General features: G+C 49.5%; 2 protein-coding genes across 4 annotated transcripts; both read left to right on the top strand.

Annotated features, from left to right (window-relative positions):
- Nucleotides 1-247: 247 nt before the first annotated feature.
- On the top strand, nt 248-8753 carry Tbl2 (transducin beta like 2). Of its 3 annotated transcripts, XM_074075728.1 has the most exons (8): nt 339-478; nt 770-889; nt 2347-2468; nt 2912-3096; nt 3931-4082; nt 4395-4521; nt 5417-5569; nt 5757-8753. In XM_074075728.1, the coding sequence occupies exons 4-8, from the start codon at nt 2936-2938 to the stop codon at nt 6217-6219; spliced, it is 1056 nt and encodes a 351-aa protein (XP_073931829.1). In that variant the 5' UTR covers nt 339-478; nt 770-889; nt 2347-2468; nt 2912-2935; the 3' UTR covers nt 6220-8753. The 3 variants fall into 3 exon arrangements, with proteins under 3 accessions (XP_020016452.1, XP_073931829.1, XP_073931830.1); XM_020160863.2 differs by lacking the exon at nt 770-889 and having other exon boundaries at nt 248-478; XM_074075729.1 differs by lacking the exons at nt 339-478; nt 770-889; nt 2347-2468 and having other exon boundaries at nt 2934-3073.
- A 4879-nt stretch (nt 8754-13632) lies between these two features.
- Nucleotides 13633-26065, top strand: Bcl7b (BAF chromatin remodeling complex subunit BCL7B). The gene is made up of 6 exons (XM_020160864.2): nt 13633-13857; nt 17370-17445; nt 21415-21511; nt 23887-24057; nt 24795-24874; nt 25076-26065. Exons 1-6 carry the CDS (start codon nt 13766-13768, stop codon nt 25166-25168), a joined length of 609 nt encoding a protein of 202 aa, XP_020016453.1. The 5' UTR covers nt 13633-13765; the 3' UTR covers nt 25169-26065.
- The last annotated feature ends 1374 nt before the right edge of the window (nt 26066-27439 follow it).

Raw genomic sequence — 27439 nt, 5'->3', positions numbered from 1 at the left:
AGTATACGCAAACGGCCAGGCCGCGCCCCTCAAAACTTTCAAACGGCCAGGCCGCGCCCCTTAGGACTTTAAAATGACTAGACCCCGCCTCTCAGAATATTTTAACTGCCAGGCCCCGCCCCTCGAGTCGAGCCAACCACCAGGCCCCGCCCCTCAGATCAGCGCAACGGCCAAGCCCCACCCCACCAGGCGCGCGAATACCCAGGCCCCGCCCCTGAGGACGCGCAAACGGCCAGCCTCCGCCCCTCGAGGCCCTCCAACGGCCCGGCGTCGTCCCCGCGTATGCGGAGACGTGAGGACGTCCGCTGGCGTAATCAAAGCTGAGTTGGCAGTGGCGTCGGCGCAGACATGGAGCTGCCGCAGATGCCAGAGCTGATGGGGCTGTCCCTGTTGGTCGGGCTGCTAGCCCTGATGGCCACCGCGGCGGTTGCGCGGGGGTGGCTGCGTGCAGAGGAGGAGAGGAACAGCCGGCCGGTCCGTAAGTAGGACTGGGACGGGAGGGGGGTGACCCGCGGGGACCTCGCTCACTGTCGCCGCCTGGTGCGACCTGCGCTTTGGGCCTGCTGCGGAGGCGGGGGATTCTTGGGCCTCAGTTTCTCCTGTTGTGAAGTGAGCCCCCCTCCCCCTTTTGCAGAAATGGAGGTGGGGGGGCACTTGGCCGGGCTGGTGGTTAGAACCTGAAACACCCTCCCCCCCGTTGCTCCCCGGGGTTTTGCTACAAGAACGCTGTAAATAAAACCTAAAGCCTGCTACATGTTGGTGATTTCAGAAAATGGGGGCTGCGTTCAGTTGTAAACACTCTGACCAATTCTGCGACCTGCGGCGATGTTTACTGAGTCCCTGTTACCCGATGGTAGAGACCAATAAACGATGAAGCGCATTTAAAAATGTGAGTTAATATTCATCTCAAAAATGCGAGCGAAAGAAAAATAGTGCGATGAATTTCATAGTGGAGGTCAAGATTAGAAAGGAAAGGCAATGGTCAGACCCGTTTTTGTGGAAATCTTCCCCCAGAGCAGGAAATTCATGGTGTTTTTGGGGGGTTTTGGCTTTGTTTTGTTTTTGGTGCTAGGGATGGAACCCAGGGCCTCACTCAAGCTCTCTGCCAACCGAACTACACCCCCAGCCTGCAATGTGGGGTTTTGAAGGATGACAGTGTAGGAACAATTTTGCCAGGAGGCCAAGAAAGACATTCCTGCTAATAGCAAAATTTACGAAGGCGAAGAGTTGCGAAAACGGTATTTGTGACTCAAAGGTCGCCAGAGGCTCGTTAGATAGGGTTGGACAGGAAAGCAGAGGCCAGATTGTGGCCATCTTTGTGTGAAGTGCTCAGGAGGTGCTAATACCTTGAGCCACTCACCTGCCCTTTTTTGTGATGGGGTTCTTTTCAAGATAGAGTCTTGTGAGCTGTTTGCCCAGGCTGACCTTGAACCTGGATCCTCCTGATCTCTGCCTCCTGAGTAGCTAGGATTACATGTGTAATTACAGCTCTGTTCCCCCTCACCATCTCACACATGCCACCATCTCACACATGTCAACCTTGTGCCTAGCCTGATTCTCCAAGATTTTATGTAAAAGTGACCGGCACTATGCCCAGCCCAGGGTAGACGCTCAACACGTGTTGACTTTCTAGGTTCTGTCTGAGATTGCCTTGAGCTTTAGAATTTTTTCGTTTCATTTCCTTCTTTGTTTGGTTTTGTTTTGAGACAGGGTCTTTCTAGGTAGCCCAGCTGGCTTGGAACTCACAAACTTCTTGCCTCATCCTCCCAAGTGCTGGGATTACAGGTGTCAGCTTCCCTTGAGCCTTTGATGTGTGTGTTGGGTACCCTTGGCATATCATTTTGTGCATATTTCATATCATTTTGTGCATATTTCATATCACGTGTACATTATCTCATCCACTTCTTTCAACCTCTGTTTAAGGAAACCAAGTCCCAGAGCAATTAACTTAACCAAGACCTGGGCCACCAAATTTGGTTTGCATCATTACCTCCCCCCCACCTAGGGACATCTGGCCACGGAGCCACACCACACTGGCTGTGCTGTGCACCTATCCAGTGGCATTGCCCCAGCGAGGGTGCCTTGTCTAATTTGCATAGGGGTGCTCTCTGGACTTAGTAACCAACAGCCTCTTCTTGATCCCTCAGGGATGCAGGACAGAATCCAAACCCAGATCTGATTACAAAGCCTCTGGGTTTGCTTATGTACACAGTTACTCTCTCTTCTCAAGGACAAGGATCGATCATACCTGGTTCATCTCTTGTCACTTCACTCATTCCTATCCTAGGTAGCCAGTAAGTGCTTATGCATGAGTGTATGGGTGAACAGCATGACTCTTCCTTATAGGCCAAAAAGAAAATACATCCAAGAAGTCAGAATCCAAGAAGCAGAAACAGCATCAGCGGATTCGCAAGGAGAAGCCTCAACAGCACACCTTCACCCACCGCCTCCTGGCTGCAGCACTGAAGGTACGTGGTACCCACGGACACCGCCCACAGTGCGGTACACAAACTCAGCCCTGCAGACCTTTTCTCAGGTAGTAATCTGCGTGCTACCGATGCCTCTGCTTCTGACCAAAGCCAGTGTGCACACCCATCCTAGGCCTACTCAGGCAAGCCCATCCTCTCCCCTGCCACCCTCATACTGAGGTTTGAACTCAGGGCCTACCCCTTGAGCCACCCCACCAGCCCTTTTTCATGATGGGTTTTCTCGAGATAGTGTCTCATGAAGTATTTGCCTGGGCTGGCTGATCTCTGCCTCCTGTGTAGCTAGGACTATAGGCGTGAGCTGTGGTGCCCGGCCTCTGTTGCTGTTAATACAAGCAACAGGGCCCCAAGGTAACGGCTCCATGTTTGGCTTCCCCATCTGCCCCAGGGATTCCCACTCATCCTTCTTCCATCCCTTCCCCCAGAGCCACAGCGGGAACATATCCTGCATGGACTTCAGCAGCAATGGCAAGTATCTGATCACCTGCGCTGATGATCGTACTGTGCGCATCTGGAGTACTAAGGACTTCCTGCAGCGGGAGCATCGCAGCATGAGAGCTAACGTGGAGCTGGACCACGCCACCTTGGTGCGCTTCAGCCCTGACTGCAGGTGGGGGCAGGAGGGAGCCTCTGCCCCAGCTTCTGGCCTTCCTTCCCATATCTGGGTGGGATAGTGAAGAGGGAGGGACCCAGGATCTCCTTGGGGTGGCAGAAACACAGCATCCATGCCAGGCATGCATACCTATAATCCCAGCGGTCCAAGGCCAGCCTGGACAAAAGTGCAAGAGCCTATTGGAAAAATAAGCTAAAAGCAAAATGGCTGAGGGCATGACTCAGGTAATGGAGCTCTTGTCTAGCAAGCATGAGGCCCTGAGTTCAATTCCTAGTACCACCAAAAAATAGAGAGGGGGAGGGAGAGGCAGAGAGAGGTTTGGACAGCTTGGGGCTCCCTGAAGGACTAAGCGACTGCACAGAAAGTACCAAAGCCTGGCTTCCGGATGAACCTTGGAAGGTCTCATGGTTTTGTAAGCCCTAGAAACTAAAGGAGCAAAAGCTGTCAGTGTGTCCTCTTCATTGAAGAGTTTCAAGAGTTTGGGTTTTTTTGTTCTTTTTTTGCAGTACTGGGGTTTGAACTCAGGGCCTACACCTTGAGCTGCTCCACCAGCCCTTTTTTTGTGATGGTTTTTTTCGAGATAGGGTCTCACAAACTAATAGCATGGGCTGGCTTTGAACCACAGTCCTCCTGATCTCTGCCTCCTGAGTAGCTGGGATTATAGGCATGAGCCCAGCTCCCGGCAAATTTTAAGAGATTTTGAACTAAGAGGTTACCTTGTGAGGCTAGACCGTAGGGCATGAGATTTTCCTCAGAACCCAGCATAGGACATAGAACACACTAGCCTCTGTGTCTAAATGAAGCAGTGACCCATCTGCCACCTGTTTCTAGAGCCTTCATTGTTTGGTTGGCCAATGGGGACACCCTCCGTGTCTTCAAGATGACCAAGCGAGAAGATGGTGGCTTTACCTTCACAGCCACTGCAGAGGACTTCCCGAAGAAACACAAGGCACCTGTCATCAACATTGCTATCGCAGACACAGGTGGGCAACATGCAGAGAGTGGAGCTTGCCCAGGGTGTGAGAGAGTGGTCCCAGTTTTGTTTGATGAATGAGTAAATGCTGCCTGAGAATTCTGCTCAGCCTTGGTGTGGCCAAGAGAACATGGTTCTGTGCTCTCCCAGGAGCCCTGAAGAGCCATCCTCTTGGGCACAGTCCTTATCTGCAGTGACCTGTGGTCCAGAAGGGGTGCATGGATGCTTTGGGCAGTGAGGTCTCACCATTGTCTCTGTGGACAGTGACATTTGGTCAGGTGATTGCTCTGGGCTCTCATCACTTCCTTCCTCTCCACCACAGGAAAGTTTATCATGACGGCCTCCAGTGACACGATGGTCCTCATCTGGAATCTCAAAGGGCAAGTGCTGTCTACCATCAACACCAACCAGATGAACAACACCCACGCTGCCATATCCCCGTGCAGCAGGTGAGGGGGAAGGGGCTGTGGTGTCAGGGCAGGGAAGAGTTGGGACCAGGCTCAGAGCAGAGAGGCCACTTCCCAGAGTGGCCTGAGGACACCTGGCTACAAGTCCTCCATTTCTTTTTGTTATCCGTGTGGTTTGGGGTTTTTTTTTCAGTACTAAGGCTTGAACTCAGAGCCTTGAGTCACTCCACCAGCCCTTTTTTGTGTGTCTTGGGTATTTTCAAGATAGTGTCTCTCAAACTATTTGCCCAGCTGGCTTTGAACCTTGATCCTCCTGATCTCTGCCTCCTGAGTAGCTGAGATTACAGGTGGGAGCCACCAGTGCCTGGTTGTCATCTGTGGTTTTAAGGGCTGGGGTGGAAGAGGCTGCATACCTTAGAGCAGACTGTGAGGTTGAACTGAGGTCACAGTTACAAAGCACTTTGAAAAGGTACATTAGAGGCTGGTGGAGTGGCTCAAGCGCAGTAGAGCACCTGCCTAGCAAGCACGAGGCCCTGAGTTCAAACCTTACTACCAGCCAGGAAAAAAAAAGGTTCATTAACTGGGGATGTGGCATGGTAGTAGAGCGCTTGCCTAGCTCTAATAAATACAAACCCCCTCTTCCTCAGGAAGGAGGTGTGAGGGGCTTGCAGGAACAAGATACCCTTAAAATTCAGTTTCAGCTCTGTACCAGTGGCTCACGCCTATAATCCTAGCTACTCAGGAGGCAGAGATCAGGATGATCTCACGGTTTGAAGCCAGCCTGGGCAAATAGTTCGAGAGACCCTATCTCGAAAATACCCATCACAAAAAAGGGCTGGTGGAGTGGTTCAAGGTGTAGGCCGTGAGTTCAAGCCCCAGTACCGCACACACACCAAAAAAAAAATTCAGTTTTAAATGATCCTGGGTTGTGTGACAGGTTTGTGGCCTCGTGTGGCTTCACCCCCGATGTGAAGGTGTGGGAAGTTTGCTTTGGGAAGAAGGGCGACTTCCAGGAGGTCGTGCGAGCCTTTGAGCTGAAGGGCCATGCTGCAGGCGTCCACTCCTTTGCCTTCTCCAACGACTCCCGGAGGTGAGTGAGTGTGCCCTGGTTGCTTCCTGGTGGCTCTCCTCAGCCCCACATGGCAACTGGGACCCTTGTGCCTGTCTGTGCCTGAGCTTCAGGAGGAAGCCGATCTGGCTTGGCTGCAGTCCTGACTGTCTTAGTGCCCTCCTGGCCATGGGTGCTGGGGCTCTAGCTTGGCTTTCCCATATTGCAGGATGGTCTCCGTCTCCAAGGACGGCACGTGGAAACTGTGGGACACCGACGTGGAGTACAAGAAGCAGCAGGACCCCTATTTGCTGAGGACAGGTCGCTTTGAAGAGGCAAGCACCATGCCGTGTCGCCTGGCCCTCTCCCCTGACACCCATGTCCTGGCCCTGGCCAGTGGCACCAGTATTCATCTCTTCAACACCCGGCGGGGTGAGAAGGAGGAGTGTTTTGAGCAGGTCCACGGGGAGTGTATCACTGACTTGTCCTTTGACATCACTGGCCGCTTCCTGGCATCCTGTGGGGACCGGGCAGTGCGGCTTTTCCACAACACTCCTGGCCACCGGGCAGTGGTGGAGGAGATGCAGGGCCTCCTCAAGCGGGCCTCCAGTGACAGCACCCGGCAGAGGCTGCAGCAGCAACTGACCCAGGCCCAGGAGGCCCTGAAGAGCCTGGGGGCCCTGAAGAAATGACTGGCATGGGAAGGGTCTGGCAACCTGTCCCCATTGCTGCCCCTTCTTGTCCCAGGTGCCCCATGGCTGCGAAGCTCACAAACGGAGTCCCGATTTTCTTTTGGTGTCTGTCCCTTTCCCCCTTTTTCCCTACTGAAGCTATTCTTGTCTCCTTAGAGCTCTCGCTCTCTCTTGCTCTCTCTTCTGAATGGTTTTTAACTCCTTCCAGACTGAAATCTAAGGTACTTCTTAGTCCTGGCTCAATGGTGTAGAATCTGTCTTCACCCGCCACCGAGGAGAGGGGCGGAGAAGAGAAAGAAAATGTCATCTTTATGTGGCGACATCTGACCACCCAAAGAAGTTAGTAAATGTAGAGGTAAAACCTAGGGAACACAGGTGAGATCGCCTCTTGACCTTTTGGCTAAACTCAGCTGTAGCACCTGGGAAATGAGGCCGCTGTCTCACAAGGGTGAGATACTGGAAACATGCCACCTGCAGAACTGTCCGGCCAGACTCCTAACTCCCATCAGTTTTCCTGCTGGTAAAGTGGACAGTAATGTTCTCTGTGATCTCCTTGCAAAAATGTGGGGAGGCTGTGTCCCTGCATTTGGAAGAAAAGTGTTAAAGGTGAGCAATACCGTCCAGTGTCATAAACTTGCCAAGTAAAAGTGGCCATCAAACTACGGTTTGACGCTCAAGGTAGAAAGAAGCACATCCCTTGGGAAGGCAAAGTTTTCTGTGACTTGATCATAAATGTTGGCGGCTCAGGTCAGGTTCTCCGAGGAACAGTTTGGTCCCGAGATGGGGTTTCCCTCTTTTGGGAACTTATTTCCTGTTGGAGACCTTTTTTTTGATTCATGACACATTCAAGTGCCTACTCTGAGCAGCAGAGAAGTGAAGTACCGGTGACACATACAAATCAGGGCAACATGGTCTGCTGTCAAAGATGGTTGGTGGGAGAGAAAGAGACGTGTGTCTGTGAAATGCTCTTTGTTAATTCATGGCTGTGGTAGACTGTTGTAAAGGCCAAAGCTAGAGAGAAGACAATTAGGAGCGAGGTGATGTGCATGAGGAGGTTGAGGGATAAACTTGATAAGGGATTGGGTCTTTAGCCACTTGGATTTGGGGATTTGAGGACTGTTGGGAAATGGGAGGTAAGGGAAACTAGGAATCCAGGGAGACTAGGATCTAGGCAAAAGGGATTTATCCAAAATCAGTCTCATTCTTGCACTAAAACTAGGGCGCCCTGCAGTCATTCCCTAATGCTATAGAATGTTAAACACGCCACAACCTTGTGGCTGGCTTCCTTTTCATTACTACCTTCATCCACGCCTCAGAAAATTCCTTTGGTGACGTGCTGCCTCTGCTGCCCCCCTCTGTCTTCTGTTGCCATCCTGGTCCTAGTCACTGTCACCCACTGGACTTCATTCCTGTGTGGTCTCATGAAGTCACGTTTCTACAGAGCATCGTGATCTTTGGAATATAAAATGGATCACATTCCTTTGTTAAAACCCTTCCACATGCTTCCCCTCGCTCTTGAAATCAAATCCAAAACTCTCACCATGGCTTGCACGTTGCTGTGCGATCCTGTTCCTTCTGTGATCTTTCTTCACCACACTCCAACCACTGTAGTCTTGCTGTTTGCAGGCCCCATCAGGTCTTGTGCCTGTGCTGGTCCCTGTGCGTGGAAGCATTTTTTTCTTTCTGTTGGCAGACTTGTCATGCTTGTTTCTGGTACATTCCAGAAAGTTCCCTTCCCTGACCACTCCATCTGAAGTAGCCCTTTCCACCAGTCACATTGGCTTATTTGGGGTTATAACTATCTGAGGTGATCTTGTTTACCTGTTTTGTTTGCTTGCTTCAGGGATTTCAGCAACAGTGATGTCAGATGGGTAACAAATGTGAGAAAAGTCCTGAGTGAGACAATAGGGAGTGGTAGAGACTGTGGTGAGTGGGTGGGCGTGTGTCCTGAGTGTGGCTGCCTACTTCAGAGAAGCTAAGCGTTGGCAGCTTATTAAAGAAAATAATAAGCAGCGTATGGAACACACAAAGACTGGCGGGCCATATGCAACCCTGTAGTGTCTCTGTGGCAGCTTGTGGTGGGATGTGAGCTGCACTAAGGAAGAATTCTTGTCTGTCTCCTTTGTTCTGGGCCCTGAGCACCCTAGTAGGCTTTGAGTTAAGGTCCCAATGAATGCTGAATTCAGAACAGGAGCAGTTGACACAAAGCCTTGCCTCTCTTGCCTTCCTGCATACCCAGTGTCCATTAGGTTTTTATGCTCCTGACAACAAACTGTCAGTGGCGTGTCGTGGGCTGGGGAATATGGATTCGCTCTGGTTGTGAGGAGCAGCCTGAAACACCCTTGCACACCTGTTTGGGGAAGCAACTCTGCCAGGAGAGGAGGTGACCAGGGAATGTTGAGCTACTGGAGTCAGAAACCTTATGTTCAAGTTGCACCGAGCCATGACTTGAGGCCTGAGGCGGGTGGGCAGATCGGACCCTGAGTGTGTTCCCTCATCTGTAAAATGGGAATAAATCTGTGTACCTTGCTGCATTGTGAGTTTCTCCTGATGAACAACAAAGCACATGGTGTCACCAGTCACAACCAGTTACTTCATACAGCACCAAATCCATCTCACATTGGCTACGTATCTAGAAATTTTAATTTTGGGAACCACGTAATTACAAAATTTCAGAAATGGGGATCTTCCCCTGGGGAGTGAGTGAGTGTGTGTCTTGGGGCTGAGGGGCACTGAGGAGCTGGCACTGCTGAATCAGCTTGAGCAGTGAGGGCGGGCATGTCACATCCACAGACCCTGTCTACAGGTCTTCCTCTCTGGGTTTCACAGCTCAGGGCGATTTAGTATGGGAGAGTAAGCGTGGTTTCTGTTGCCTTCCAGTGGTACATCCAGTTAGAATCTTTTTTTTTTTTTTTTGGGTGGGGGGCTCACTTGCTAGGCAGGCACTCTTACTGCTTCAGTCACTCCACCGGCCCTTTTTATATGGTGGATTTTATTGAGATAAGGTCTAAAGTATTTGCTCAGAGCTGGCTTCAAACTGTGATCCTCCTGATCTCTGCCTCCTGGGTAGCTGGGATTACAGGCGTGAGCCACTGGCACCCAGCTGTTTGCATCGGTAAACAGTGAAAGGTGCTGAACATTTCATCTTCCACTATTTTGCCTTGGCCATTTTCCTGGCAACTACAGCTCAGGTTTTGTTTAGTGAACTACCTCTTCCCCAACTCCCTATGCAGCCCAAGCTAGCCTTGAACTCTTGATCCTTCTGCCCAGCCTCCCAAGTGCTGGGATTCCAGATGGGCATACCACACCTAGCTTCAACTCTTAATCCATATGATTTACAGGGGATAGATGAAGACCCTACATAATGGGCCATATAGCCAACCAGCAGGTGCCTTGGATCTTGCTGGAACTTGTATAAAGGGGAAACTATCTTCAGTTTTTCTGCCCAAAGTGCTCAGCACATAGGATGTGAGCCTGTTACATGTAGTCCAGTTTGTGAATGAAGTTATGGGAAATCAGAGCCAAAAGAGTAGAGATCCAGTGCTACTGATACTGTTGACACTGGATCCAGACAACACTAAATTTCTACCTGTACTGAAGGGCCAGTAAGTTCCTGCCTATGATTCTGCTCAGTCAAGATAAACTTACTTCCAGCCAGTGGCTCATGCCTGTAATCCCAGCTACTCAGGAGACAGAGATCAAGAGGATCACGGTTCAAAGCCAGCTGGAGCAAATAGTTAGATCCTATCTTGAAAAAAAACCCATAAAAAAATAGGGCTGGTGGAGTGGCTCAAGGTGTAGGCCCCGAGTTCAAACCCCCATGCCACGAAAAAAGGAATGGGCTGAGGGAGGTGGATCAAATGTCGGGGATCTAGGTAATGGGAGAATGCATGCCTTGGAACACGTGGAGGAGGTTGCATCTTGGGAATTTACAAGGGAAGACAGTGACTGGATTAGAATGGGAGAACATTCCTTAGGGGTGTCCTGCACAGCATCAGTAGTAGCTCAGAGCTGGACGTGGGCAAAGTCTGTTCGGGAAACCAGGTATAAGTCTTGCTCAGCTGAAACTAAGGATGCAGGCAGAAGCCAGGTATGGTGGTTCAGGACTGTAATCCCAGCACTTGGAAGATGGAGCCAGGAGGATGTAGAGTTCCAGGCCACACAGTGAGTTCAAGGGCAGCAGAGACTATAGTCTCTGCCTCAAGAAAACAGTACAAGCCGAGCAGTAGTGCTGGAAACCAGATCATTTGTGACTGCAAGGCACTATAAAGTTTACATGGTTCACCCACTCACTACCTCACCAGATCCTCCCCACAACCCTGAGATACAGAACCTTTATCACTCAACTAATTTCACAGTGGGTGGAGGAAGAACAAAATAAGACAGTAGGCAAGTGAGGGAGGGGTGGTCCAGGTGGAGAGACGTCTGACGTGCAAAGGCCCTGAGGTTGGAGCTTGACGGGGTGTTTTCTGATGAATAAGGCATCCACTGCACATCTTCAAAGAGAATTAATGGGAAGTAGAGTGGGGATCCCAAAGGCCTTACAGCTTTTACTCTAAGCTCAAAGGAAAGCCATTGCCAGGATGCAAGTTGCCCTAAGGAGTGATCTGGGCTGCTCATCTCTGCATCTCCCTCATCATCTTCCCTCAGGCTCTTCACCTAGAAAACAAGGTGATTTTGTAAAAGAAAGGGGGGAGTCAACAGAGGTCCTGGGTGCAGCCTCTGTGGAACAGTTTGCAGGTGCCCCTGTGGCCATTCTCTCACAGAACAGAGTACCCAGTGAGAGCAGGTGGGGAAGGAGAGCCAGGTGAATGAACGTGGGAGGAAATGGAGCACCCTGGGACTTCAGGGCATGGGGCAGCCCAAGGAAGGTGACTGACAGGCAGTGGGCTGGAGGAGAAACGAGAGAGGAGGCTGGAGCAGCTGGAGGAGCAGCGGGCTATGGAGTAGAAAGAAGCTACAGGGGGTGTGGCTTGGTGGCAGAGCGTGTGCTCAGCATGTTCTTAGCATGTGTGAGGCCCTGGGTTTAATCCCCAGCACATGCACAGGAAAAAAAAAGGGGAAGGGAAGCTGGGTGTGGTGGTTCACACCTGTAATCCCAGCACTCAGGAGGTGGAGGCAGGAGGATTGTGAGTTAAGAGGCCAACATGGGCTATGTGACAAGATTTTTTTTTTTTTTTGCGGTACTGGGATTTGAACTCAGGGCCTTCACCTTGCACCATTCCACCAGCCCTTTTTTGTGAAGGGTTTTTTGTGAGGTAGGGTCTCATGAGTTATTTGCCCAGGCTGGCGTCAAACGGAGATCCTCCTGATCTCTGCCTCTTGAGTAGCTGGGATTACAGGCGTGAGCCACAGTGTCCAACTCTGCCTTGCTCTATTTTCCTACTGCTTTTCTTCTTTTCTTCCTTTCCCCTCCAGGGCACAGGGTTCAGCTTACTCATCTTTGCATTACCCGGTGTCCACTGCCATAAGGCAGATTGCCTGACACCGGCTCAGGCAGTACTTGGGTTCATGATTTTGGATAAGCTGTGTTTGGGAAACAGATGTGCCACCTCTGATCCTGTTATTTCTAGAATCATCCTTTCCACGTGCTAGTGCACCTCTTCCCTCCTCAGGCAGACAGAAGCTCTTTGTGGATCCTTCATCAGTAAAACAACATAGGCTTTTCAAGCCATAATGTTTGTGGATCATGAAAGACTAACAGTAATAATCAGAGGTGGTGTCCAGTTCAGGCTTAGCTAGGCATTTCTCTGGGGCACATTTCTTCTTTCTTTTCTGGTTCTGGGGTTTGAACTCAGGGCCTTACTACTTGATTTGATCCTTTTTGCTTTAGTTACTTTTTAGATAGAGTCTTGCATTTTTGCCTGGGTCAGCCTTGAACCTTGATCCTCCTACCTCTGCCTCCTGAGTAGCTGGGATTACAGGCATGCACCACCACATCCAGTAGAAGGAAGTTTCTCTAGAGGTGAAAGCAGCAGCCACTACCTGCCTGCTTCCTATGTCTCCTCTAACAGCTGCTACTAGACTCTCCCTGCATACTGAAGGCATCAATAAGTGCTTTTCTACAAGGGGGTGGGAGCTCCACTAAAGATTCAACATTCACCCAAACATTTACTGAGCCCCTACAGTGTCTGTGGGCAGCAATGCCTCGGAACAACAGCATCTATCCTGTTCTCGGAAGTCAGCTTCAAGGCCACTTTGTCTAGATTACAGTTGTCATTAGTGCCTTATATTTTTCTTAGTCAAGCATTTATCAAAAGGCTTTTTTGGTGGTACTGAGGTTTGAACTCAGAGCCTTGTGCTTGCTAGGCAGGTGCTCTAGCACTTGAGTAATGCCTCCAGCCCTTTTTGCTTTAGGTTATTTTCTAGATAGGGTCTCACTTTTTCTCAGGTCTGGCCTGGGACAGCCATTCTCCTACCTATGCCTCCAGAGTTGCTGGGCTGGCAGGCATTCACCTCCCATGCCTGGCTTGTTTGTTCAGACAGAATCTCACTTTTGCTCTGGCTGGCCTCAACCCTCAATCCTCCCAATCTCTACCTCCCAAATAGCTGGGATTACATTCATTTACCACCATTCCTGTCTCCAAGGCATTTCAAATACCCTTTTTCTGTTCTGCACATTCTAGAACCAGAAGCTCTTTGAAGGGAAAAACATGTCCTTAGCACTTGGTCCAGACCCTTGCACAAAACAGCTGGGCGCCAGTGGCTCACGCTTATAGTCCTAGCTACTCAGGAGGCAGCAATGAGGATCAAGGTTCGAAGGTAGCAATGGTAAGTAACACGAGACCCTAACCAAAAACATCCATCACAGAAAAGGGCTGATGGAGTGGCTCAACTTGTAGGTCCTGAGTTCAAGCGCCAGTACTGCAAGAAAAAAAAATGTCAACAATTACTGAATTCCCTGACAGTGACATATGAACAAGAGGGAACCTGGGATAGCCAGGAAAAGCTGGAGTTGGAACTGGATGTTGGAAAAGTAGTTCGTTCTTTCGGTAAAGAGGTAGGAGATTCCAGGTGGAGCACAGGTGCGTACAGAGGGAGAAGTCATGATGAAGAAAGGTGTGAAATTCTCCGTGGTTGGAGCAATCGGTTCATCTGGGGTGCATGGGCGCTGGTCAGGAGGGACGGTGCAGAACCCCAGTTCCATGAACGTCTACATATCCGTTGAAGCAGCAAGAGCAGAAAGGTGGTAACCCCGCCAAATCCCCACGAAAGGCTGCGAACCCCACCAGCAGCGCCTCGCACCTCGCCCTGCGCACAGCACTGCACGTGCGACCAAGTCGCCGCACAACCTCGCCCGCTATGGGGCCCAAGGGACTCCCGGGGCGCCGGGGAGGGACGCCCGGGGCGGGGTGCGCAGGCGCGCTGAGGCCTCGGGCCCCAAGGAGCGGGCGGGCGGGGGCGCGCGCTTCCTCGCGCACGCGCGCACGGAGGGGGCGACGGCCTCGGTGACGCGGCGGCGGCGGCGGCGGCGGCGGCGCGTGAAACGCGCGTTTCCCCGCGTCTTGGGATCAGTGTCCTGGCCCCCGCCGCTCCCGCCGCCGCCATGTCGGGCCGGTCAGTCCGGGCCGAGACCCGCAGCCGGGCCAAAGACGACATCAAGAAGGTGATGGCAGCCATCGAGAAAGTGAGGAAATGGTGAGCGGAGCCAAAAGGGTGCTACCAGAGGTCGTGGGGTCCTGGCTTTGAAGAGCGCCAGACAGACAAGCGGGGTGGGAGCCGAGGGGCCGGCGCTGGGGGAGGGGGGCGTAGGAAAAGGCGGGAGGAGGGTGCGCTGGCGTCGACGTGAGGTCACAGGGAGCGCTGGCTGCAGCCAATCAGCGGGCCGTCAGGCTCTTGGGCCCGCCCACCTGCCGCGGCCGCGCGCATCCAGGAAGGGCAGGCGGCTTCCGGCCCGCGCCTCGGCGTTGCGCAGTGGGCGTCTCGGCTCCCTGCGCGGCTTCCTTCCCGGCGTTTCTAAACTCCCTGGTGATGGTAGCCAGGTGTCAGAGTGGCCTAGTCCGCTGGACTGGACACTGCGTATTGAGTCGTTGAAGTTTGGTGAGAGTTTCTCTATGAGTCTTAACCTGTTAGGGGGTCGGGCGCCATGGTCGGAATAACGACCCCGTGCTGCGCCCTCGGTGGTATTTTCTCTTGGTGCCCTGGGAGCCGCCCCTAGTGTCGTTTGGAAACGCCCGTTTTGATCAGGAACTCAGATGTCTCATTGCATTGAACTTCACCAGCCTGGTGACTCACACCTCTTATCTCAGCAGTTTGGGAGGCTGAGATCGGGAGGATCGAGGTTCGAGGCCAGCTCGGGCAACTAGTTTGCGAGACCCATTTCCAAAGTAACCAAAATAAAATGGACTGGAGGTGTGGCCACAGTCCCACCAAAAAAAAAAAAAAAAAAAAAAAAAGTCCAGGCAGGTGTTAACTGTCTCCGGGAATTCCTCCCCACCTCTGCTTGCTGCATTTTGAGTGTTTATTTGTTCAAAGATTCCTCTATATCCAGGGGCTTCCTATGTACTGGGGACTAACTCATAGATTACCCCCACACACACACACACTCGTGGAATCCTTAGGTTTTAGTGAAACCTGAAAATCAGCACTCCTTTGTTTTCTTACCATCTCTGACCTATCAGCCTAAGCCACAGGGCCACCCTCTGTCACCTGGAAGTCTAGCTGGCTCCTTATGATCCACCTGACCTCCCTGCTGCTGCTCTCCTGGGCCAGTCATTACACGTTCTTCCAAGTACTGGAGTACGCGTTTTAAAATGCGTATCTCTGTTTCCAGTGATGGATTCAGTGGTCTTTTATCTTTTTTCCCAAGGTGCTGGGGTTTGAACTCAGGGCCTACACCTTGATCCCCTACAGTGGCCCTATTTTTGTTATGGGTTTTTTGGAGATAGGATCTCCTGAACTATTTGCCTGGGTTGGCTTTGAACCTTAATCCTCCTGATCTCTGCCTTCCCAGTAGCTAGGATTACAAGCGTGAGCACCTGACTCAGTGGCCATTTTTTACTTTTAGGATGAAAACCAAAGAAAGTTATTTTTTTCCCTCCTGGAGCTAGATATTGAACCTAGGAAATGCATCACTGGCACCCGGCCTATATTTGACTTTTTGACCTAGAAAAATGGTAACTTAGCCCTGAGATGCATAACTGTAGTCCCATCTGCTGGAGAAACTGAGTCAGGAGGATCACTTGAGCCCAGTGGTTTGGGGTTATCTTGTGCAGCAGAGCAAGATACTGTTTCCAAAAAAAAAGTAAAAAGGGCCTATGTCCCTTTATACATTCCTGTTGTCTAGCTACTCAGGACGCACAGATCAGAGGATCTTTATTTGAAGCTGGCCTGGGCAAATAGTTTGAGAGACCCTATCAAAAAAACCCTTCACAGAAAAGGGTTGATAGAGTGGCTCAAGTGGTAGAGCCTAGGAAGTGTGAGGCCCTGAGTTCAAATCCCAGTACCTCCAAAAAAATAAATAAAAGCAAAACAGGAAGGATAGGTATGGTGGTACATGTCTATAATCCCAGCTAGTTGGAAGGCAAAGATAGGATTGCAGTACAAGGCCAGCACAGGTGGAAAAAAAAAAAAATCAAGGGACACTATTTGAGAAATAAACTAAAACAAAATGGCCCAGAGGTGTTACTCAAGGGATGAGCACCTGTCTAGCAAGCTCAAGGCCCTAAGTTCAAAACCTCAGTACTTTCCCCGCCCCCAGAAGAAGCATATTGAAGGTACAAGGGATATTCATCCCTACTTAAGCCTTTGCTTGCTTACTTTGAGAGTATGGTGGTTAAATCTTCCATTTCTGCCTCATCAGGACACTGAGAGACAAGGATTTCAACAAAGCTTGAACTTTAAGGTTGAAATTTTAAAATTTCTTCAGAAAGTTTTTAGGTAGTCTTGATCTCCCAGAATGGGAAAGGATCTTACATTATCACACCCGTTACCTTCTCACAGTACATGTGTCTTTCTCGAGGTGTCTACCCCTTGCAGGAACCGTTACATGAAAGATGGAGAAGAGACATAGTCAAAGACCAACCTAGAGAGACTTAGAAATATTTCTAATTTTTTTTTCCACATTCAGGGGATTGAACTCAGGGCCTTGAGCATGCCGAACAAGCACTCTGCCACTGAGTCACATCCTTAGCCCTCATCCTTTTCTTTCAAAGTTTTTGCTGGGCCTGGTGGTGCATGCCTGTAATCCCATCCCCTGGTAGGCTGAGGCGGGAGGATTGAGAATTCAAGGCCAGTCTGGGCTACACTTCAAGAGCCTGTCTCAAAAAAACAAAACAAACAAATCTGGCCTGTACGTTTATTTCTGCTTGTCTATATTGTTACTAGGAAAGGAATGATAGGGATTTTGAAGATGCATTAATGACCTGTAATGTTCACTGTGGCTATAGTTTTGTAAATTAGCTGATAGGTCAAAAACACTGATAGCTGCTAGGTAAAATAAAGACAAAAACAATGTCATGCTGTAATGAGTGTGAGAGAAGGAACCATGAGTAGGAAGTATGAGGGCCAAAGAAAGGTTAGAGTGACTGCCCCAGGGCCGTTTTGTAGTGGGAGTTCCTAAGTGACTTCTGGGAGTTTTGCTGCAAAGGGGACCATGTTGGTTGATGAACGGGGCCCCCTTGACTTCGTTGCAGTTTATATGCTAAATGGCTGATGGTTCTCAGTCTCCCAGCGTCTTAGAAATGGAACTCAGGCCTGAGTCTGTAATCCCAGCTACTCAGAGATCAGGAGGATTGAGGTTCAAAGCCAGCTTGGGCAAATAGTTCACAAGACCCTATCTCAAAAAACATCACAAAAAAGGGCTGGTGGAGTGGCTTAAGGTGTAGGCCCTGAGTTCAAACCCCAGTAACACCACCAAAAAAAGAAAGAAGTGAAACTCACACATTTGGCAGAGAGAAAAGCACACAACACAACTCAAGTGTGAGTGAGAAAGAACATGTGTGTGGATTCCCAGCCCGATGGGTCCAGGTGCAGTCTTGTTCTCCCTAACTTGACTACTTCCTGTTCTCCAGACACAACATCTGGTCTCCTGTGATGGAGTTTAGAGGTACTGTAGATTGAAGACGTGATCTGCTGAACAGCAAAGCGAAAGTTGATGAACCAAAAAGTGGTTTTATTTAATTAATTCTAAGAAATGCCTGTTCTTTTAGGGAGAAAAAGTGGGTGACTGTGGGTGACACATCCCTTAGGATATTTAAGTGGGTTCCTGTGACAGACAGCAAGGAGGTAAGTGAAAGAAATGACAAAAACAGAAAGGAAGTTCTCTTCCTTTCCTTCCCCGTCCCCCTCCATCCTTCCCTTCCTTTTCCTTTCCTTCTTCCTTTGCCTCTTTTAATTAGAAACAAATTTATTTCTCCAGGGTGGAATTGTAGATACTTTAAGCTATCCTCTGCTGGAGGTCCAAATGAGACCTCACTTTATTTTATTTCCTTTTTATTGTGGTACTGGGGTTTGAACTCAGGGCCTGCACCCTAAGCAACTCCATCAGCCGTTTTCTCATGATTTTTTTTTTTTTTTTTTTTTTTCACAATAGGGTCTCTGGAACTCTGCTGGGCTGTCTTCAAACTTCAATCCTCCTGATCTCTGCCTCCTGAGTAGCTGGGATTACAGGCGTGAGCCACCGGCACCCAACTAAGACCTCACTTTAGTAATTCCCCACCTCAAAACCTTTTCTCAATCCAGTCCACTTCTCTAGGACTGACAGACCATGGTCCAGGCTGCTTGGCGCATTTCTCAGTGTAGCCCGCTGGTGTCCTTATTTGTCAGTGGCTGCTCTTGACTTACAGACATTGTCATGCGACAGGATTGCTCAGAACCTAAAATATTTTTTTTCTAATCTGTTGCTTTGGTTTTGTTTTTTGAGAGATGATCTCACTAGTAGGCCGGCTTCAGCCTCCTGAGTGCTGGGCGTACGGTTGTGTACCACCATGCTCAGCCTTTTTCTTAAATATTTATGACCATTTTAAGAAACTGCTTGCTAACTCCTGCTCTTGCCTGGTTGGCCACCCACTGGAGTAGGTGTGTTACATATCCACATACCTTTCTGATTCTGACATAGGCCTTTCTGAGTAATCTGTTTGGATCCCGTGTATCATAAAAAATGTGTAGCATCTTGGGGTGTTGTGGTCCATTCCTGTAATCCCAGCTGTCCTGGAGGCTGAGGCAGGAAGATCTCAAATTCAAGCCATCCTGGGCTAAAGCCGGGTCAGGAGTGTTGTCAGTCCCTAAATGTTTCTGTGCCACTCTTCCCTCCTCTAGGGCACTCACCCTCTTGCTTTTGCCTCTACCACTTTTCCAGTCATTTATAAATGTTTCAAGTGCGTGACCAACGTCGTAAAACGTCTGCTTTTGTGTGCCTTGCTTTTTCTTCTGTTTTTGTAAAATAAGTCAGTATCACCTTTGAATCTGTTTGTTCCTTTGCCTTGCTGTGCGGAGTTCTGTTATATAAATGTATCATAATTACCCTTCCTCTCTCCCTCCTACCAAGGTACACTACAAGCCCCCATAATTACTGTTTGTGGCTCTCCTGGAGGTGGACTTTGGATTGTTCCTGGTTTGGAGATTATAGGAATAGTGACCCTGTGAACATTCCTGCTCAGGACACAGGTCGCCATGTGTGTGTGTGCTCCTAGGCACATGTTCCTGCCATTGTAGTTGCTTTGTGTGAAGCTGCCTCCTGGTGGCTTTCATTTGATGACTAATTATGTAATTGGTAATGAGGTTGAGTACTTATTCAGTGTTACCCACTCTGGATTTCCTCTTTCAGGAAGTGCCTGTTTAAGTCTGTTGTCCAGTTTTCTGTTCTGTTATACAGTCTTTCTCTCCGTTTGTTGCTCATATGCTATCTGTGGCTTGTTTTTTATACTCTGCAGAGACCCCTGAGTAAGAGAAGTGTTTGGTTTTAATGTAAACAAAAATCTTACTTTTTCTTTGTCATTGATCATTTAAATCAAGCCTTAAGAATTGTTTTCTTTCTATACCTGGGCACTGTGGTGCACACCTATAATCCCAGCACAGGGGAGGATGAGGCAGTAGGATCTTGAGTTTGAGGCCAGCTTGGACTACTAGCAACATCCTGTAGAAAAAACAAAAAGCAAGCAAGCAAGAAAAAAAAAAAAAAGGCCAGAAAGAAATCTTTTCCTTCTTTGAGGCCACACACATACCATATAATCTACAGGCTAATTGTTCTTTTCTCATTCATAACTCCCAAGGTGATGCCCGTGTGTGTGTTTCACTCTTTCTGGTGGATATACATTTGTCTTCCTGGAATTGTAGACTTTATTCTTTGATCTCCTAGGATTTCTGTAATGTTTGCATCCTGCAGCTTCCTCCCTTCCTTCCTCCTTCCCTCCTTCCTGGTAGGCAAGTGTTCCTCCACAGAGCTACGCTCCCAGTCCCTAGCTGCTTTATTTCTTAACCTTTCCCTTACTTGTTCATCTCCTACCATTTTCCTGGTGCATTCTGAGTTATTAACACAGTTTTTATTCCTTACTCTTTAACTGAGTATTATGGACTCCCATCTTGGTGAGCGCACAGCCAGGAGGTGAGAGCAAAGAAAGGTTCATTATTGAAGCCAGTGAGGAGCACGGGGGTGATCCACAGCAGTGCCTCCCCAGCACACTGAGCTTGTGCTGGGTCTCAAACACACCCCGGGAAAAGACTTCATCCCACGTGGAGGGCACATTCTTGAGCACGCTCAGTTCTGTGTCATACTTCTTCGTGCATGCTGTGTTCAAAAATGGCAGGTGGAAACCAGGAATGTCAGTACCTGCCTATAATACCAGCACTCAGGAGGCTGTGAGGCATGAAGATTGGGACTTCCAGGGAACTGGCTGGTACTGTAGCTCTTTAAAACAAAAGACAAAACAGCTGGGCGCCAGTGGCTCACACCTGTAATCCCAGCTCCTCAGGAGGCAGAGATCAGAAGGATAGTGGTTTGAAGCCAGCCCAGGCAAATAGTTCATGAGACCCTATCTCAAAAAAACCATCACAATAAAAGGGTTGGTGGAGTGGCTCAAGTTCAAACCCCAGGGAAAAAAAAGAATTAAAACCCCAATACAGCAACAACAATAACAAAAAAATCACGTGATGAGAATTCACTAAATTACTGTGCACTCAATCTTATAAAGCTGTGTGACTGTCATAAAAGACATTGTAAGATGGTTGTGATAGAGCACACCTGTAATTCCATCTACTCCGGAGGTACAGGCAGGAGGACCTCAAGTTCCAGGCCAGCCCAAGACCCTATGTCAAAAACAAAAAGTGGTAGAGCTACTCAGGAGGCAAGTTCCAGGCCCTGGGTTCACTCCCCAGTGACTGGGGTAAAAAGGTGGCTCATTGCCATAGAGAACTATTTGTAACACAGTGAGGAGAAACAAGTTACAATGCAGGGTAGAACAGCTGGGGTCCTTTTTGATACAAGCATCTGTGCAGGTTGTCTCTGGTTGTCCAGGTGATTTTTTTTTTCCTGCATTTTCAGAATTTCCTGTAGTGAATACATATTTTTACATGAGTACAGAATCATTAAAATAAAGGTAAATTGGAGACCACAAAAAATCTAATGGTAGCCAGGTGTGATGGTGCATCCCTGTAATCCCAGCACTCGGGAGGCTGCGGCAGAATTTGGAGCTCCAGGCCAGGCTGGGCTGCATAGCAAGACCCTATTAAAAAAAAAGTGGTAAAGCCAAATGGTATGGGTGCTGTCAAACTACTACTATTTATGTATTATTTTAATATTTTAATTTTTAATCTAGTATTTTTTAATTATTATTTTTGAATATTTGTATGTTATTTTGCTATGCTGGGGATTGAACCTAGAGCCTTGCACATGCTAGGCAAAGGCTCTGCCTCTAAGCTGCCATGTCCTTTGAAAGTGTCGAGGTACAGTGTTGTGGGGACATGTATTTGATCAGGGTAGAAGAGAACCTCAGGGTGCTCCAGTACAGGCAAGAGCATCTGCCTGGCACTGTGATTCGGTTGTCTGCTTGGGAAGGGTTCCTTTCACAGCTAGACAGTGAGGCTTCACAAGCACCTTGACCACAGTGCTGTTGGCCTTGCCCTTGGAGTCTCACCCTGTGCCCATCATTCCTGATTGGCCCTAATCCCGCCCTCGATGGGCTCTCAGATAACACCCTTCTCCCTCTTTGTGAGTACCTTGCTTGGCTCTTGTCACATCCCTCTTTTTTCCTTTTCTAGAAAGAAAAGTCAAAATCGAACAGTTCAGCAACCCGGGAACCTAATGGCTTTCCTTCTGACGCCTCAGCCAATTCCTCTCTCCTTCTTGAATTCCAGGGTGAGTTGTGTACACAAGTCTTCCTTGCAGGAAGAAGAAAGCTTAGATGAGAAAACAGAAGAAGGGCAGCTCTGCAAGTCATTTCTGTGCTTACACTTTTGCTGGCATTTCCCAGGCACTTCATACAAGTCTGCATTTAAACCTCACAGTGCCTCTGCAGGGTCGATGGTAAGGACCCTCATTTTCCAGTGGAGGAAGGCGAGGCTCAGAACTGAAGTTAGGGGTTGAAAGTTCCATAGCCTGCAGGGTAGGTGACAGACCCCATGGTGGAACCTGGTTTGGGGGATCAGAGCTCTTTTCCTTTGTTCCTTTTTTCAGTGCTGGAGATGGAACCCAGGGCCTTGCACATGCGAGGCAAGCTCTACTACTGAGCTGCAGCCCCAGCCCTCTTTTCTTAGCAAATGGGTAGATTTTATGAGTGTGCATTAGAGTAGGCTACCCAAAACCAAGGCTTCTTGCCTCCTAAGCCAGCCCTCTCTGTGTCACCCCTGCAGCCACAGCACTAGCTTTCAGTGCGTTTCATACCTACATGGCAATTACTGTTTGTGAAGCACCTTTGCTTCTGTGTCTCACTTTTTACCCTCCGTTAGCCTGTGATAGAAACCAGGCAGAGCTGTCATCTACTGAAGGAAGGTGGTGCTCAGGAGCGTTTGCCGAGGCTCTTTGTAATAAAATGCCACTTCCATTCTAACGTGTAGAGTAGTAGTCTTGCTAAGAGTGAGGAGCGGGCAGTCTTAGGGCTTTCTCTTCGGAACTAGACTTGGAATTCTGACCTCCTCTCAGCCCGCCAAGTGGGTGTAATAGAGGAAGGAGAGTACATGTATGGGTTCTCTGGCTAATGGGGGGTGGTTGATATCATAAAGACATTTCCTCAGCCTGGTTATACCTCATCCTTTTTATTCAGCACCTGTGTGATAAACTCCCCCTGTGAGCCAGGTGCTTGCTTACCATATGTTGCCTGGGGAGTTGGTGACAAATCAGCCCGAGAGCCTGCCCATCCAGACAGCAGGAGTGTGCAATAATAAATGTAGGGGGCCCAGGGTCAAATATGAACCTGGATGAGAGAGTGGTGAGCCAGGGAGGCAGAGCTCTGCATAGAACATGGTGCTCACAGGGAATGATGGAGCCCGGGTGGGGCTTTCTAGAGAGATGGGGAAGATAATGTCACACTAGCATAAGGAGCAGGTGGGCAGAAGCAGCTGTGTGAACAGCCCTTGGGTTAGCGTCCAGCTTGCTGTTGCCAAGGGTGCCTGTGAGAGAGAGGCAGGCAATGAGCTGGGTGCAGAATGGACTCTGTTGTGGCAGTCCCATCTCCTGTCTGCTCTAAGAAGCACTGGAGTGTTCTCCACGCAGCAGGAACCATCAGAGTGTTTCAGCTGGTCATGATGCAAGTACAGGAGACCTGAGGCTTAAATAGAGACAGCAGGAGCAGAAGCAGCAAAGACCAAGTTCAGAGCCGGAGGAGACATTGGCTGCTGGAGGGAGGGAGAAGGAACGAGGTCCACTTCTAACTTCGAAGATGACTTTAAGCCTTCAGATAGTGCCCCGATGGCAAGCCCCCATCCTTGGGGCAGTCAGGTGGCTGAAGGTGCCTAAGCTGACCAGAGTGTCAGATGAGTTTTCTCATTTTCTGTGGAATGAGAAAAATCCTGAAGCTCCAGGCTGAAGTGTGGCTTGAGCTACAGGGAGCCTGCCTGGTCATCACAAAGCCCTGAGTTAAAATCCCAACACTGTCAAAAAAAAAAAAAGGAAGTTGTAAAGTTCTGACCACTTGGACAGCTATACCCCTCTCTTTTGCCAGGCAGTGAGAAAGTACCAGGCCCAATCTTTATCTGGTGGGTAATAAAAAAAGCGAAGAGTCAGGCCCAATGGCTCACGCCTGTAATCCCAGCTACTCAGGAGGCAGAGATCAGGAGGATCACAGTTCAAAGCTAGTCTAGGCAAATAGTCTGTGAGATCCTATCTCAAAAAAAAAAAAAAAAAACCCATTACAAAAAAGGGCAGGCAGAGTGGCTCAAGTGGTAGAGTACCTGACTAACAAGTGTGAGGCTCTGAGTTCCAATGCCAGTGCTGAAAGAAAAAAAAAAAAAGTGATGAAATAAACATAACTTGACCTTCCTGAAGTACAAACCTGAAGACTTTGGCTTCCTGTGGCGCTTAGAATGTATGTTGTGAAAGAGAAGGTGCTTTCCCCTTGCCTTAGGCCACAGACAGCTGGTGGTGCATAGAAACCCACCAGTGCCTGCCCTCTCCAGGGTGTCTGCAGCAGGGATCACTGAGCCATTGTGTTCATGGTTGTCTGCCCTCATGCTGGGTCCTTGGCTCTGGGTGAAGACACGCCTCCAGTGGTTGCCTTTGCTGTGCTGTGTTTTCAGACGAGAACAGCAACCAGAGCTCTGTGTCTGATGTCTATCAGCTCAAGGTGGACAGCAGTACCAACTCGAGCCCTAGCCCCCAGCCCAGCGAGTCCCTGAGCCCAGCCCACACGTCCGACTTCCGCACGGATGACTCCCAGCCCCCGACTCTGGGCCAGGAGATCCTCGAGGGTAAGTTGTGGAGGGTCCTTTCCTTTGGCCTTGATGTCTCCATTTGGAGTAAGACCCTGGCAGCATCCGGGCCATTTGGGAACAGCTCACGATATTTTGAAGAAGGATTATTTTCCCTTTGCACAGAATGAAGGAAGAAAAGAAGCAGCACAGTTGAGCTCTGGGCTCTGTGTAAGGGCCGTTCCTGTTGACACCTGGCACAGTTCTTCCAGAAAGCCTGTGAGATAGCAGCTACTGTCTTCACTTCCAGATAAGGAAATGGAGACTGTTACCATGCTGCTTCTAGCTCCTTCCATGCACTGTTTTATCTAGTTCTCATAGCAACCCTCTCATAAAACAGGGAGACTGAGTTAAAATGGTGGCCATGGCCCGGAAAGTGCTAAGGGGAAGGGGTGTGCAGGGTCCTACAGGAGCATCACAGAGAGGGTGGACCTTTGCACTAGATGAGCCAGGGAGGTGGGGCTCTGGGTAGGAAGTGGCACTCATGACCCTTGGAACATGTAGGGTTAGATGCAGGTGTCTGTGAGATAAGCCAAGCTCCCAAGTCTGATATCGGTGGCAGTCCCCTGTGCCCATCTCCCATCAGTGACTGTGGCTCCTCAGCCAGACCCTGCATATGGGATTCCCAGGTCCCTGGTCTGTCTGCACTAAATCATCTCAGTGGGACTCAGGATAACCGCCCTAGGCTGTCTCCTGCCTCTGAGCTCTGCCCTTGGGCTGACCTGCTGCTTTTCCAGAGCCCTCCCTGCCTGCCTCAGAAGTCGCTGATGAACCTCCCACCCTCACAAAGGAAGAACCAGTGCCCCTGGAGACACAGGTATGGCGTCCTCTGGCCTTTCCCATTTCCAAGGAAAAAGGAGACTGCCTGTGCTACAGTTGGGGGTGGAGGCCAGGGGCCTGGTGTCTTCCAGGTTGTCTGCCAGGACATGGCAGGGGGAGCTTCTGGGCTGCAGTGAGGGTGGGCAGGCAGGATCTCAAGAGGGATGGCCCTGTCATTTCCTGCTCTCCCTGCTCCTAGACTGCTGAGGAAGAGGAAGACTCAGGCGCCCCGCCCCTGAAGCGCTTCTGTGTGGACCAACCCACCGTGCCGCAGACAGCATCTGAAAGCTAGCACTCCCCGGGCCCCCTCACCTCTGGCCCTGCCTCTATTGATTGCGTTCTGGCTCTGGCCATGCTGGGTTGCTGGGGGACGGGCAAGCATTGGGTCCAGAGCCTGCACATGGTAGCCTTCTGGGCTGGAAGGCTGGCGTAGGACTGGGGTTGTCGCACCATCTTCCTGGCACCGTGTCGCTTGCTCCTGAGGAGAGGCGCACTCACGTCCTTGCTGCACCCCAAGTAGGCTGGTGCACCAGCCACTCCAGGGTTCATCCGTCACCTCCAGGTAGCATTCTGTGCTGCAGAACCTCTGGGCTGAGCTGCTGGCACTTCTGTGAGAAAGATGTGGAAGGCACCCTGGAAGAAAGCTGCCAGGGTTACATGAACTTGAACAGACTTTCCCTCAGGGCTGGGCCCTTGGGCTGCTGTTGGAAAAGGACTGGTGGAGACAATGGGAGGAAGGATTCCCAGGAAGGAAGGCTCTTCTCCATGCTGGGCACAAAGTCCACGTGGGTCGCCTTCTGTCCAGGCCCATTCCTGGGACGGTCCTGCCTCTCCCAGGATCTCTCGCTGCTGACAGTCTGTGCCTGCCAGACCGTGGTCCTTGTCCCCAACACACGTACGCACACGCATTCACGCACACGCAGCTCTGCACCTGTGCACCTCATTCCAGCATCCCCGCCTCCCGCCACATACTCTGCCCCAGCAAGGATCGGAGGTTCCGACAACAGTACCTGCCCCACGGTACACCTCCAGCTCACACTTTCTAGAAGGTTCCCTTTTCTTTGAAATCTGCATGTTTAACTGAACTTCGATTTTATTTTTTGTTTCAAAAAAAGTTTAAGCAAAATGGAAATGAGCAACAGCGTGTGAAGACATATTTTAGCACTGAATAGAATATTTTTAAAGTTAAGCCGTTTGAAATGTGTCTTGGTATCGAGTGCTTCATTCTCAAAGGTTGTGGAGGTAGGGCTGCAGGGAGACTGAGTGCTTGTGAAGTCACTGTGGGCTGGCCCTGTCAGTTGTCCGTCTTACTGCCACAGAGTGTACTTTGATGACAGTGATTTTGAAACTCCCTTGACGTCTCAGAGAGCAGGAATTATTCTGTCCCTGTGCACACAGATAGAACCAATAGATGTGCTTTCCATTCCTAAGCCCCTTATGCTTAGCAGGGATTTGTGAATTCTGTTTAAAATTGTGAAATACACATAACACAAGCTGGACATGGTTGTACGTGCCTGTAATCCCAGCTACCCAGGAGGCAGAGACACTTGAACCACAGTCCAAGACCAGCCTGGGCAAAAGCTCAAGACTCCATCTGAAAGAATGGGAATGGCTGAAGTGGCAGAATGCTTGCCTACCAAGAGGGAGGCCCTGAGTTCAAATCCCAGTACCAACAAAAAAAGACAAAAGTGTTCATTTAAATGATTTTAAGTGGTTCTAAGTACAACCATAATACACAGTTATCCCTGCCATGTAGCTCTGAACTTTGTCATTACCCCAAACAAAAACCTCACCTCCAATAAGCCACGTTTCTCCATTCCCCTTCCCCAGGCCTGGACACCATAAATTCTTTTTATTACTGATTCTGAAGGAAAACAAATTGTAGTTGGAAAGAATTCTCTCTTCTGTCTGTTCAAGAATTTCATTTCAGTCTGGCACTGGTGGCTCACCTCTGTAATCCTAACAAATATGGAGGCTGAGATCAGGAGGATTGTGATTCGAGGCCAGCCCAGCCAAATAGTTCCCAAGACCCCATCTCCAAAATAACCAGAGCAAAATGGAGGAGGTGTGGCTCAAGCAGTAGAGTGCCTGCTTTGCAAGTGCAAAACACTGGATTCAAAACAAAAAATTTTTCAGTATCTTCCTCATATTTCTCATAAAGCTGGAAGTGTCAGCATGAGACTAGAATACAAGTTTTACTGCCTGTTTTATCCCTAGTTTGTGTTTTCTTAAAAATTTTAACATAGCACTATCAAACTGTCAAGTTAGTGTCACAGGTAACTGAAATTGTGTGCTGTACATCTAAAATTTTATTTTTTAAATGTACAATGAATAAGAGACCATAAAAATGAACCAGGTAATGGCCAGGTATTAACCATGTACAGACACAGTCCTGTAATCTCAATATTTGGGAGTCTGAGGTAGAAGGATCCCAAGTTTGAGGCCAGCCTGGGCTACATAGTGAGACCCTGTCTCAAAAAATGAAACCAGATGCGGTGACTTACATATGTAATCCCGGTTACTGAGGAGGCAGAAATTGGGAGGATTGAGGTTCCAGGCCAAT

Source organism: Castor canadensis, chromosome 6 (assembly GCF_047511655.1).
Source record: "Castor canadensis chromosome 6, mCasCan1.hap1v2, whole genome shotgun sequence".
In the NCBI taxonomy this organism is placed as follows: domain Eukaryota; kingdom Metazoa; phylum Chordata; class Mammalia; order Rodentia; family Castoridae; genus Castor; species Castor canadensis.
This window is presented reverse-complemented; position numbering and strand designations above follow the sequence as displayed.

Coding starts and splice junctions, on each gene's coding strand:
- Bcl7b (XM_020160864.2), top strand. CDS start 13,766: ATGTCGGGCCGGTCAGTCCGGGCCGAGACCCGCAGCCGGGCCAAAGAC. Junction 24,058..24,794: donor GGGCCAGGAGATCCTCGAGG/GTAAGTTGTGGA, acceptor CTGCTTTTCCAG/AGCCCTCCCTGCCTGCCTCA. Junction 24,875..25,075: donor CAGTGCCCCTGGAGACACAG/GTATGGCGTCCT, acceptor CCCTGCTCCTAG/ACTGCTGAGGAAGAGGAAGA.
- Tbl2 (XM_020160863.2), top strand. CDS start 349: ATGGAGCTGCCGCAGATGCCAGAGCTGATGGGGCTGTCCCTGTTGGTC. Junction 2,469..2,911: donor TCCTGGCTGCAGCACTGAAG/GTACGTGGTACC, acceptor CCCTTCCCCCAG/AGCCACAGCGGGAACATATC. Junction 4,083..4,394: donor CATTGCTATCGCAGACACAG/GTGGGCAACATG, acceptor TCTCCACCACAG/GAAAGTTTATCATGACGGCC.